Here is a 13,691-nt window from a genome sequence, read left to right as displayed (position 1 = left end):
TTTGTTATAATATATTTTCAAAAACTGAATATTGTTGGAATTTGTACTTTTGTAACTTGTAATATAACATCATCTATTATATTTAGTTGGAAAAAAAATTAATTTGAAATTGTTTTTTACGACAAAACCAAATGGGCATTTGCGCTATCTTGTTCCCCCATCTTTATAACAAATTATCAATTTGACAGAACAAAAAATATCATTACAAATCAATTTAGAATTTATAATTATGATAATTTGTTATGGCTAATCACTATAAATAGATAATTTTGTTTAATTTGTAAGTTTCAGAGCTGCAGCAGTATCCTTTATTTAAGATATTGCCGCGGCCCTTTCACTCAGATATGTTGAATTTCTTATTTTTGTACATATGCGCCTATGAATTGTTGTACGAGTTAACCAAAAAGGAAATTCTTTCGAACACGAAAAGGAAGAAACCGACGAACTTCTCCGGAATAATCCTTTCTTCCGTCGCCGCCATTGACAAGGTGCGATAATATGCAATGTGTATTAGAAATCATCGAATATCTCAAGAAATTGATGGTCAATCATTGTTAAACTTTGAAATTAAAGAGATTGTTATTCGTCATGTTCATTCAGTCATTTGTTAGTGGTAGATGATGAAGAAGAAATGTGATATAACATAGATTGTGAAGGGAAAATGAGAGCGACACGAATTTTCTCTGGCCTTACATGCTTGTTTACAGCCAAGTGTCGCGCTATATTTCCAAATAACAGTTATGAACTTTTACTATATACTCTGCCTTACACAACTGTGCAAAATAAATCGTAGAAATCTCAGTTTACATACTGTTAAGGAAGTTGTTTACATTTACAATACGACTATCATCGAACCTGAACTCGTCTTGGTTGTCAGGATGTTATAGTCTTGAACTTTTATATCAAATAATAACAGAATGCAAATAAATATAAAATTATATTTACACGTATGATCTATTATAATTACAATGTAATCACAATTCTTTGGCTAATGTATGAACTGTTCCATTAGGGTAATGTCGTTGAAATAATAATCTCGCGCAGTCACTGACAGGATATTCTCAGGTCCCTCCCTTAAAACAGCGATGAAACAGTCGCTAAAAACATCCTTCTACATCAACTATCTTTCAGAAATTAAATGCAATTATATGATAAAAGACAAAAAGTGCTCACCTAGCTTCATTGTCTAGTAATGAACATGTGTAATTGTTTGTGTTGTTACACTAAAAATTATATTCATTTGACACCATAAACACTGATACTCCAGAGTATGGGGTACCAGAATTTTCTTGAGTAAACAAGTGTTCTAATATCATTTTACTGCAGTATGGTTTTAAAGGAAAATTTCTATCCTTAAGCCAGGTCCATGGGTCATAATTATTATTTATTGTACTCTCTTGTTAGCTCTACTAATGAATTAAGCCTACAAAGTGTATGTTTGTGACTGTTCAAGTTATTTATAATAATTGCGTGTTGATTGTATTGTACGGGTAATGATATCTATGTAATGTTTTTATTTTATTTTCCTTTTTAGATGTATTCGGCGAGCGCTAAAATTATGAAGCCGCAAGGCGAAAAGCCAGATGAGTTTGAATCATCAATTTCTCAGGTGAGTTTAAATGTTCATCTTTAAGCTATATCATTTGTTTTGAATAGTCGTATACAGATTTGTTTTAATTTGCAAACTTCTTTGTGTGACATAGAAATAACTAATTTACTAAATGTGATAGGATTGTCTATGGCATTGAGTACCGTATTTCACGGAATTTAGGTCGATACTTTTTCCCTCTGACATGTGGACCTCGCCCTATTCATCGCTTCGCCCAATTTATGTTTTTTTTTTTGGTTGGAATTTTGCAAAAATTTATGCAACCCTCCAATAAAATCATGAGTGTTTACTGTAATACTGCTTGAATTTCTGTGTAAAAATCGTATGGATTTTAATCAATATATTGTAGTAATTTATCATTTAAACAAAATTAAATGTAAATAGATTTATTTCTTCTTACATTTCTTACTTAGATCACTGACTGAATCATTAAATGCTGTCATGCATTTTGATCGTGTGCTTACGATAAACAGGAAATCGATTTTGCGCGGTTAAAGTAAAATGAGAACCGTACAAAGGGTAATTACGGGGGGAAATATCGTCGGGTAGAAATAAAAAAGAAAACAATTTGTTTTCATAATAGAATACATGAACAAGTCTTTTTCTGTATATTCAACATAAAACTTTCGATGAAATTTTAGCCAGGTATCTCTGAAATCAGTCTGGGTAGCGCTGACTTTATTTATACACAGTTGAACTCTCGGCACGTGCTACTCATGCCTGCAGGCTTCAATAAGATCAGAGGTTGACTCGTGTGTATATACACAGTAAAAAGTCACATAGAGACACAGGGTGGCATGTGCTACCGTAGTCATGCCTCCAGGCTAGGTAACTATCCCCCGGTTAACACCAGTTTGTACACATGGCAGGGAAGTAATAAAAAACGATCTTAAATTAAAACCGGCCGTACTGAATTATTTGGTTTGAAAATTTTGACGCAATTTCAGACATTTTCTTACGATGTTTTCAAGAAATACATTTTATTTCCCTTTTGTTTAAAACTGTGAAATAAGATTAAAGGCTACTATATGATAACGTTATTGGCTTAAACCATTTATTCATTAGAACTAGCGGTAATTTTTCGACCAATTCTTCGAAGTCGACCTATTTATACTTTTTTTTATTTTATGGCTAAAAACGGCCTCCTTCGCCCAATAAACCGTATCGACCTAAATTCCGTGAAATACGGTATATGGGGGGGGGGGGGGGGGGGGGACAATGATTTAAAAAAATCTGTACCAAAAAGAAATTGATAATTTGTTTAATTTTTTAGTCCGTAATAAATGTAAATTTTTCTTATAACAAATGTTGCAGGCTCTTCTGGAGCTAGAAATGAACAGTGACCTCAAGGCACAGCTGAGAGAACTGTACATCACTGGAGCCAAGGTAACAATTGAATGCCATTTATGTTGTCTACTCCGATATATTATCTCTGGGAATGATTTCTAAAGTTTGAAGGGTCTTTTCGTGATTTACATTCTAAGAAAATAATTTCATTTAAAGGTTTTATTCTGTCATTTTTCAGGAAATTGATGTTCAGGGAAAGAAGGCTATCATGATCTTTGTACCTGTCCCCCAGCTCAGAGCCTACCAGAAAATCCAGACAAGACTAGTGAGGGAGCTTGAAAAGAAATTCAGTGGAAAACATGTAGTATTTATTGCACAGGTTGGTTGTGGGGTTTTCTTTTCCTTTCATATAATTATGCTTAGTTCTTTTTACTGCATTAGATGCATGGAGATCAGTAGAGCTAGTCAAACGAAAGTCTTGGATTTTGATATTTCTAGTTTCTGATTTTATGTAAATGACCTTTGAATACGAGTTTTTACTATGAAATGTTCTGAAAATATTTCACTATTCTAACTCTGTTTTTTGTAGAGGAGAATCCTTCCCAAACCTACCAGAAAGACAAGAAAGAGCAAGCAGAAGAGACCTAGATCGTACGTATTGAACCACTGGGTTAAAACTTCATCTAGGCTATTGATATTATTATCAGGTTCTAAATTTATTATTATTAAAGTATTAGCCATTCTTGAATACAAAATTCAAGTTCAATGATGGGTATTACTTGGAAATGTATTTGTTAGGCATTTTGGATCGAGAAAAATTTCTCGACATCTTGCCATTAATTCTGGTAATATTATGTGAACAATTCATGCTAACACTATACATATCAGTAGTAAATTTAGCCTTTGTCTTCAAATTGTTTATGGAAAAAATAAGAGAAATAACAGTGCTGACGATTGTAATTTAATTATACTCTTGTTCATGATATTCTTAAATGTATGAATGAACTATGCCTAATTCGGCAATATCGGACTAATATATAAATAGTAAAATTTATAGTTTCTAAATGTTCAACAATTTTTTTATTTCCTAAATGTTCAACAATTTGTATTGCAGACGTACACTGACTGCAGTCCATGATGCCATGCTTGAGGATCTAGCTTTCCCTGCTGAAATTGTCGGCAAAAGAATCAGAATCAAGCTGGATGGATCACGACTCATTAAAGTACACCTGGACAAGAACCAACAGACAAATATTGAACACAAAGTAAGGGCAAGCACTTGTATGTAATACTGTCCAATTTATCAGGTTCAGTGTTTGGACAAAATTGTAAGAATTTTACCATTTTAGTTCAGTGTTGTTTTGTTGGGAACCGAAAGTATTGCTGAACATTTTTTCTGATTTGCAATTTTGCTGAGCATTCTCTAGACCAACAAATCAAAAAAATATAGATATGTTACTATGACAAGACCAAACAAACATTTCAGGAAGTCGATTTGAAATCTTGAACCTGTCAGTGTAGCATAAATTTGTATGAACCATGAAAATGTAAAATGATGCTAGTTTTAAATAGAAGAATACATCATGCATTGGGTCTTCTATGTACACACTCTGTATATAAGCACTGAATGTTATTTTAGCTGTCTATTGACAATGTGAAATAATGCCAGAGCTTTTGATTGTCTTCAATTTGGATTGTTGAAAGACCCCATACTTATTTTTAAAAAAAATTACTTTTTTCACCAACTAAACGTTTTACCAATGGTCATAACTCTGGGCCCCAACATAGGAAGATATAAATTAGGGTGTCTTCGTTTAAAACATGTTCAAATGCTCTTGTGTATTGCAAAACAGAAGTAAAGTAGATAAACATGAGAAACCAAAAATATAATAAATTTTATTTTATTGTATACCCTATATTCCCACAAGTTATAATTTTTCCCAATTTAAACTACTATTATTATAAAACAGTGCTTTTGCTTCCAAATCATGCATTAACAATCACAACAATCTGTATATGACATACTTTTACTTGTTAATGATTTCAAAAAATTCTTTTTTCAGGTGGATACATTTTCTGCTGTGTACAAAAAACTTACAGGAAAAGACGTTGTTTTTGAGTTTCCTGAATTTGTGTTGTAAATTCATCAATAAAATGTGAATTTCAATGCAATAATAGTGCTCTTGTTGGTTCATGAAGCAGTACCGTAATATCTTTTGATCTTCAGTGAACGCTGTTATACAAGTACATGTTGCTTTATAATTCTACCCTATGGTTAAACTTTTTGGTTTAAATCATCAAATGCTTCTTATAACATTGAAAGGTCACTTGAATTAAAAAAAATATAGAATTGTTTGTACTTATATCAAAACTAATTAGGCCCCACCAATATAATTTCTTGTTTGTCGGACATCCAGTGAAATAAGATATGAGCGGGCGAGCGATTAAGTAATAAATTATTTTTTGGAGCCAAAATTTTTAGGCAGTACATAAATAAATTTGCGGACTGTTATATTTTGCTACTTCTCTCTGATTTATAAATTAAAACTATTTAAAATGCGAAAAATAGAACAGTAAACAGTGTAGAATTTCCTGGATGTGGAAAATAATTTATATTTGTATAATTTTATTTAAATATGGGCACGTGAGGTCTGACAAACAAGAAATTATATTGGTGTGGTCCGAGTATCAAAATATTTAGATTTTTGAAGTTGCCATAAATTAATGTTCTGTTCCTTTCTCTATTCAAGAGAAGGAGCAGTTCTTCACTAATCACTATTGGCCAATGAATGTGGTTATAATTACTAACCTGTAATACAAATGAAATAAGATTCTTGCAAATAAGCTTGAAACTTCTTGTCCTGTAAGTTTGATTTGAGCAAAACTTTGAAAAAGCAGTGAATAGAATAAGAAGGCCATGTCCCAATTTATAGGGACGTATCGTGATCTTTATCTACTTTACCCTTAATCATCGATGCAGTTTCATTGAAAGGTCAAGCTACAGTGATGGATATTTCAATCAAAAGGGGCAGTTTCAAAATAATTTCCTTGTTTGGGGAGAAGTCGTCTAGGGCTTCAAGTAAATTCAGCAAGTTTGAATTTTCTCAACCCCTCTAGATCAGATCATGCAGTACATGTATAAGTTTTGTGTTGAGGTGTCCTGCACTGTTTAGGAGTTAAGTGTACTAGAGGTAGCTACAACAAAAACTCGAATAAAGTGATGAAAGACATTTTTATTCATTAAAATTTATACATCAAACAAATCCCAGGAAATGTAAAGAACAAATAACGTTGACAACTAAAATCGTATTGGTACTTGATGCAACAATATTATTTAACAGTACCAAACTGGGATTAAAAGGGAGGTTGTAGAACTTCACGTCAATAAAAGGACATGATTTTACTTTAGTATATAAATTTGAATAACTTGATATAAATAAAACTTTCAGTACAGCATTTTGTCGAATGAATTTAAATATAGCAAAACCAATTTACTTAACATGCTTCTCATATATCATATGAACATGTTTAAAAAAAAACAAAAAGAAAAAATGACAGCAATTGAAGTAAATAATCTTCATAACAAGCAAATCTAACCATTCTTAGGCTGTATACCTATTTATGACAAACCTTGTCATGCTACCATAACTACAAAACTACTGTAACACAGCGTATGGACATAGGAGATTCCATCTTATTTATGGCATTCAAATTTTTAGCAACTGACTGAATGGTTGTACTAAAATGAAAATGTGAAAAAACAAAGAAAAATGCCTTAAATAAAGCATTTAATAATACAGATATGGTACATAAAGAATGTATGACAGTACATGAATTCAGACTTTGCTGTTGCAACTCCCGTCATAAATGACTATAAAAACACAACTACCGGTATTCCTCTTGTTACCTTGCATAAACATGCATGTATTTGAGAGAAAAAAAAAGATTTTCAGCATGTATCATTTTTAAAAATTCCATGATATACATGTAATAGTACTAATTCTATAATAATATGTAACCATACTACAGTGCATGTACCATAGGGTTTGTACAGTTCTAAAAAAAAAAATTGTTAGTACTACTTGTGTGGATTTTAGATAACATCCTAGTATTTAGTTGCCAAAAGTCTTTAGATGTTTAATTGGTCCAATATGTGCCCCAAAAAGGTAAATACTACAACAGGGGAAAAATACAGAAGATAGAAACCAAAGAAATTTTCTCTGATATGAACAGGAAACTATCTCATAGCAGGCATCAAGAACTTGACCCTCTCGGGGCAGCCCTGGGTGAAAAGTAGATTAAATTGGCACAAAGAACTCTATACTATAAGCAAACTAACATGGTTTCCACTATAAAGAAGGAAAACCTTGATTAAAATGATGCCTAAAGTCTTATTATTAAGGATCAAGATGCATTTCCAGAGCCTACAAATAAATAACTGCGTGGTATTTACTAAAAATCTAAATGACTATTTACAAAAGCAATTTTTAATTTGAAATGAAAATGTACCAGTATTTGAAAGCATACATGTACAACATTAAATTTACCTTAAAACATGACTTCAGTTATAGCTAACTTAATAGGTTTATTGTTTCTTAAAGGGACTTGGACACGATTTGAGATCAAAAATTATATTTTTATTTTTTATGTATAAAATGGTTTATTGGTGCATTTTAAATGATTGACCAAAATATTAAATGTTAAAGTCAAGTTACAAGCGAGATAACGAGGTAAGAATTGATTGTTATGTAAACAAAGCTCGAGTCTTATAGTTGCTTACAAAAAAGTAATGTAGAGAATTACCATTTCTTAGACAACTTGGCATGTAAATAACAATTTAAACTAATTCAATATCTTCTTAAATAATATTTTCAACAAAAGAAAGTTACATTGGATTGAAATTTACACCAATACAACGAATATGTAAAAAATGACAATATTCAAGTTTTGTTTACAAACAAAGAATTATAAACTCTGTATCTTGCTTATAAATTAATATTTGAGTTTCAAATTTTGACATGGCATTATAAACGTCTATATTTATCAGTATAAACATTGAAAATGGAAAAATAAAATTTGAAATGTTTAAGTCAAATCGTGTCCAAGTCCCTTTAAAAGTAAAATGAAGCAAACAGACTTTGTGAACACTAGCTACCTGTACTGTATGATAGTGTACATTTGCTCTTACTATACTGAAAAACACATATACTATTAAGTTGTATCAGACAATATTTCAAAAATCATGCTATTTAAAAACCATAGCTAAGGAGAAACAATATATCATTCATTGATCTTAACAGAATATATTGCGCGGATGATACCCATTCAACATCTACTAGTAAATTTTTTTCTCCTAAAATATAAATGAATGTCGATTGCAAAAAAAACCCCAACTTGCCTTTAAGGTATCCTGCTCATCATTAGGTTCACTCACACATGATCAGTATCATGCAAATATTGAAAATTTATTTGTGCTAAACATTTAATATATCCTCTTTATGAATGCAGAAATTTAAAACTTGTAGTACTGTAAGTTTGAAACATATTCTGAGTTGTTGTGAATGATTAAAAACAATACATTTGATGAATTGTTCTGGTTAGTTAAAATTACTGGCTGCAAAATAGCAAACCCAGCATTTTAAGTGCAAAAAGGTCAAATCAAATTCACCCTAACTCAGAGGGATGAACAGAGGGATGAACACTGACCCCCCCCCCCCCCCCCCCCTTTTTCTTTGTACTTTTTAGAGTATTGTTTTGTCTCTACATTTCAATAATAAACTTCTCAATAAATTCTTGACACAATCACATTGAGGAGTGAGATACCTTAAATATTTTAAATGAAAAATTGTGTGTTGCAAAACCCAGACATATATAGTAAACAGTGCTTTATATAAAAATATCTCATGAGAAAAGTTACTTAAACAATTTATGACAATGTAACTGAACTACAAAAAATACACCAGTTTTCTTCTATGATTTTTTTTCAGGTGCTCTCCATTCACACATGTATATATTGCCTTAGCAGTTTTTTTTCCAAATTAACTATCTGTCAGACTGTGTCATCTGAAAATGAAATTGAATGATACAATAGATACATGAAACAAGAAATGTTTGATATATATACATGTATAAATGCCCTCTTGATCAAGATATCTGGTTAAAAAAAATAAAACTGGCATAGCAAAATACTGCTGGCATTTGACCTTTTGACCTGAAAATCAATACATGTATATATACACAGTCATTCACTTGTCATGACGACTGTCACGTAGTGCACAACATAAAACAGCGTAATTTAACAATTCCATATTATCTATACCGTTACTATACCCTCTTCATAGAAGGTTAAAATAATTAAGAGTTCTCATTGATAGTTCTATAGACAAATTTAGCAGAGAGATATATGTATTGTCAAAATAAGATGATGACAGTTATTGAATGCTGTTCCTTACCATGATACCACCATCTTGTTTTCTTGGGGTTTTTGCTACAAGTTTTTACATAAAAGGAGTCATCTGGAGGTCTTTTCTACAAAAAAAAAAATTCCAATTGAATCTACTACCAATACATACCATGATGACTAGAAATACATCAATATTCACATATAAAATTATACAGAGTGCTGCATACAGCTTAATTTGACTTTGCAGAAAGTGATTTTTACTATTTCTTTCAAATGATAATATACACTTTTGATTTGAAGATTGACCCTGTCCTTTTATAAAATTACAAAAAGTTTTTTTTTCATTGAAGTCCTGCATGCAGATATCTGCTTTATGTGTCAAATTTAATGACCAGCCTGAGTGTAATTTTACTACAATATCATTAGAGATTTTTCAATGATTTTCAAATTTATCAAATCTTAGATATTTTACTGCAAATATTTATCCATCAGTGACAAAACGACTGTATACAGTAATACAATATATATAATACTTACTGTATACAGTAATACAATATATATGATACTTCCCACAAGCATAATACCAGTAGTCTTTTATTTCACACTGTTTATAAAATCAAAGTTCCATTTCAATAATAACCCAGCCTCAACCCAATTTATTAAATTTGAATGAATGAATGGAAGTAAATTACATTTATGTCGAAATGAGGTCATAGCAGTATAACAAAGATATTACACTGATTTTGAAAAAAAAATGCCTAACACTATGTATACACTAAACATCATTAAGATAGTGACTTATCTCAAAGGGCTCTGCTTTAGATTAAAAAGCATTTTAGAGGACTTTTAAAATACATTGACCTATAATCCTCTGACTTGAAAGTTTAGTTGCATGCACATTCTTCATCCAATAGGCACTGAATGGGTGTAGTGTAAGGCATTTATGGCCAAGGGGAAAATGTGTCTGAAGTTTACACAGAGGTTGGCTATATCACCTAGCTGCAGGTCTATAGCTCCAAGTGGATGGATCGAAATACCTTCAGCTTGCTATCACCCTGATATCTGACATGGATACTTTGTTCAAGGTCACACTCCTTACCTTCCGGCAGAAGTTTGGTAAAGTTTGAGCCAGATTGGGCCAAGGAAAGAGAAATCATGATCAAAATATGGAACTCACCAAGATATGACCTTGACCTGTGATACATAATTTTGGTTCAAGATCAATGCACATCCTAGGAGAAGTATTAGCGAGATACAGTAGGGCCAGTGGATGAGAATAACATATGCATGGTTACCCACAAGGGTTTTACATATAGGTTTGCTTTGACTTACACATTTTGTTCAGGGTTACTGCACCTTTTATCCAAAGGCATGTACTAGTCTCGGGTTCAAGTATGAACCAGATTAAGCAAAGGAGAGAGAGAATATGCTCAGTACAGTAATGTCAGTTACACAGATGGACTGATCACTGCAGAGTAGGGCCCTAAATAACAATATTTTTAGGACCCTGCACTGCATACTGACTTAGTATACTTTTTGGTAAGTAAGATGATCTTGCATCTGATGTAAAAAATCTACAGTTTATGTTATAATTGTAGGGTAATTGAATCAAGTGTTTTCTGTCTGAACTTTAGATAAGACCAACATACACCTGTATATCATTTGAAAACTTAGTTGGCAAGCACTTTCCCCACGTAACTACACTGTAGAGACAATTTTTATTTATTAGTATATATTAATACTTTTTGTCTTTTCAGATTTTTACTGATATTAAATACTGGCACTCACCTTTTCTTTGCAACTAGATAGCATACTGACTACGCTCAAGCAGACAGACTGAACAGAGAGAGCAGGGGACCAATCGTCTGTCAGTATGGACAGACATATATGACCATTACTGTAAACATGTGGATGTAAAGGTATGTTTCCTCCAATGAACATCACCTAAAATTTAAAAAAAATCACCAAGAATTACCGGAATGTCTATAACACTGATATTTTCTATTTTAATCAATCGTAATTTAAATTAATGTAATAACCCTAACCTGTGGGGAGTCAAAGGGATATCTTGAACCAAATTTAAAAGCAAGTTGAAACTTCTCCCCTTCAAATAAAGTACCTGGGGCTCCATCTAAATCAACAATCCATCTGCAAATAAAAATAGTGAATATACATTTTTTAATAGATTTTTTAAAATAAAATTCATATTAAGATAAAATTATCTAATATTTTCTCTAGACTTCTCTAGTGTAGATTCATTAAATATACTTACTCAGAGAGGTTTCTATAAATACTTTGAGCATCCACCTTCACCCCACTAGGCGGGTCTTTTAACAAAGCTTGCAACTCCTTTTGTAGTCTTTTCTGTACAAACAGAAAAATGATAAATTAGTACGGATGCTAGTAATAGTTACTCTAAATAGAAATTGTGTTTATTTTGGATGAAGTCCAATGACAAACCTAGTTTATCATCTGTGTAATTATATAATAGTTAATACTGTTAATCTATATTTCACATCTGTTAATATTCTAACTATGTTTCAGAAGCATTAACATTGAAAACAACCATCTCTGATTGCAAAACATAGTTTATCTGATTTATATAGTTTCATGATTTGTGAAACTATGATTAAAAACTCTTAATCATAATTAACAAATGCAAATTATAGTTTATAAATGTACATCTTTATATTTTCATCAGAAAAATTTATTATTCAATGTTTATTTAAAGAAAGAAAAACTAAGATAAGCTTTCATACACTATATGTTCAATTACAACCGTTACATATGGTTTTACAGATGAATTATAACTATGCATATGATAAAGAGTGTAAAGAAAGCTCTGTCCCTATACCGTAATCCTACACTACTTGTTCTCGTTACTAATTTAGATGATATGCAATAGTTTACTATCTAGACGGATCATAATCGTGTTCAAAGCAATTGGCAGTAATTTGTTAGTTTTGGTATATATTTTCAATTTCAATTGTTAGATATAAAATATTGGAGAGTGTTTTGGGGTTCAAATTTTTATGCAGTGTTTATAAGGGAAAATGTATTACATGTACCAGTATGTTTGTCACGTCAGTAGGTTTTAGTTTTATAGAAGATTAAACATCCCTAAATCCGGCATACTTTATTTCCTCCCTGGGGAGATTATATGACATGATCAAAATACAAACTCATGAATTACAGAAAATCAGCAAGCATGGAAAATAGAAGACAACTCAGATATAGGGTAGGAGAGGGAGGCAACTGTTCTATATGTAATAACCTATCTCTCTGTATGATAGAGAAGAGTTCTTTTTGTACCGGTATATGTGGGCTGCGCATGCATGTTCAAGAGGAAAATTCTTCATGCAAAAGGATGTACAACTGATTAGATGAATGGCAACCAAGTAGAGTCATGTTTAAATCATGTTCAGAGAGCCTGCTCCATGTTTATTGTTTCACTGATTTAACCTGATGGGTTTAAATTAATTACCTAAGTCAAATGTCATTAATTTTTTTGACAACAAAATTATTTCAACCAACCTTTTCAATTTCAAATTTTAATTTATTCAGTAATTTGATAACTAAAGATTTGAAAAAATTATTTGCTCCAACCACAATATACTAAATTCTGGATTATTTAATCATGTTATAGCATTTTTGCTTCTATAGAAAATTATTTTAGATTTAAAACTAACACATGAGTATAAAAACCTATATTGAAGATTACAGTTAGTAAAAGTTGTGTGAGTAAATGTGTGGCTTTCATCATTTAGCTGTTATTTAAAGAAAATCAATCTGCAGGTTCTTGTGTCATGAATGAATCGGGTTAACAACACAATTTGCATTTGGATCTTAGGATTTCCCCATATCAGTCCTATCTTTAGTGTTACTTTCAATAATTTATCAATTAGATTTATTCAAAACTAAAAAATCATTTGATAAAAAAGTATTTGAAAACTGAAAACTACTGTATAGCACACAGTTTCAACAAATAATGAATCAGGAAAATAGAATACTTGGCACAATCTGTCAATTTACCTCCATTGAAGCCATATTTTCTGTTTACATTTAGTTTCGTACATTTTCTTGAATGGTTTTAATTGAAATTCAAACATGTTTAGATGAAAGTCCAATCTAGAATGTGTTTAGATTTACTCGTTTGAAGTTTTAAACGAAAACTGTGAAATATACAGAAAACCAATTATAAATCCGAAAATAGCTAAAAGGTAATCTAAATAACGTAAAGTGAAAATTACTAAAACTTTCACAATTTTAATTTAAAAAATAATTGATAACAGAAATAAAATATTATTTAAAAAAGTAATTCAATTTATATGAACAAAATTAGTTATATTATATATGTAAAACGGAAAAATATAAACAGAAAACAGTTTGGCG

At 31.2% G+C, this 13,691-nt stretch overlaps 2 protein-coding genes across 2 annotated transcripts; one reads left to right on the top strand and one right to left on the bottom strand.

Moving 5' to 3' along the window:
• Positions 1-329: 329 nt before the first annotated feature.
• LOC105319797 (small ribosomal subunit protein eS7) lies at positions 330-5,071 on the top strand. The gene is made up of 7 exons (XM_011417480.4): positions 330-488; positions 1,535-1,609; positions 2,924-2,995; positions 3,135-3,275; positions 3,486-3,547; positions 4,011-4,161; positions 4,960-5,071. The coding sequence occupies exons 1-7, from the start codon at positions 345-347 to the stop codon at positions 5,035-5,037; spliced, it is 723 nt and encodes a 240-aa protein (XP_011415782.2). The 5' UTR covers positions 330-344; the 3' UTR covers positions 5,038-5,071.
• A 2,936-nt stretch (positions 5,072-8,007) lies between these two features.
• Positions 8,008-13,476, bottom strand: LOC105319798 (ubiquitin-conjugating enzyme E2 W). The gene is made up of 6 exons (XM_011417481.4): positions 13,332-13,476; positions 11,572-11,663; positions 11,345-11,447; positions 11,088-11,243; positions 9,349-9,424; positions 8,008-8,959 (listed from the first exon to the last, which is right to left on the bottom strand). The coding sequence occupies exons 1-6, from the start codon at positions 13,344-13,346 to the stop codon at positions 8,946-8,948; spliced, it is 456 nt and encodes a 151-aa protein (XP_011415783.1). The 5' UTR covers positions 13,347-13,476; the 3' UTR covers positions 8,008-8,945.
• Positions 13,477-13,691: the final 215 nt, after the last annotated feature.

Source organism: Magallana gigas, chromosome 7 (assembly GCF_963853765.1).
Source record: "Magallana gigas chromosome 7, xbMagGiga1.1, whole genome shotgun sequence".
NCBI classification, from domain to species: Eukaryota; Metazoa; Mollusca; class Bivalvia; order Ostreida; family Ostreidae; genus Magallana; species Magallana gigas.
The sequence above is the reverse complement of the archived record's forward strand: the minus strand, read 5'-3'. Positions and strand labels throughout refer to the sequence as shown.

What these genes read in the sequence shown, in the direction of transcription:
- LOC105319797 (XM_011417480.4), top strand. Translation starts at nt 345, where the DNA reads ATGTTGAATTTCTTATTTTTGTACATATGCGCCTATGAATTGTTGTAC. An exon ending in CCGTCGCCGCCATTGACAAG is followed by an intron (nt 489 to 1,534) that starts GTGCGATAATAT and finishes TTTCCTTTTTAG; the next exon opens with ATGTATTCGGCGAGCGCTAA. An exon ending in TTGAATCATCAATTTCTCAG is followed by an intron (nt 1,610 to 2,923) that starts GTGAGTTTAAAT and finishes CAAATGTTGCAG; the next exon opens with GCTCTTCTGGAGCTAGAAAT.
- LOC105319798 (XM_011417481.4), bottom strand. An exon ending in ATTTATAGAAACCTCTCTGA is followed by an intron (nt 11,448 to 11,571) that starts GTAAGTATATTT and finishes TTTTATTTGCAG; the next exon opens with ATGGATTGTTGATTTAGATG. An exon ending in TATCTAGTTGCAAAGAAAAG is followed by an intron (nt 9,425 to 11,087) that starts GTGAGTGCCAGT and finishes TTTTTTTTGTAG; the next exon opens with AAAAGACCTCCAGATGACTC.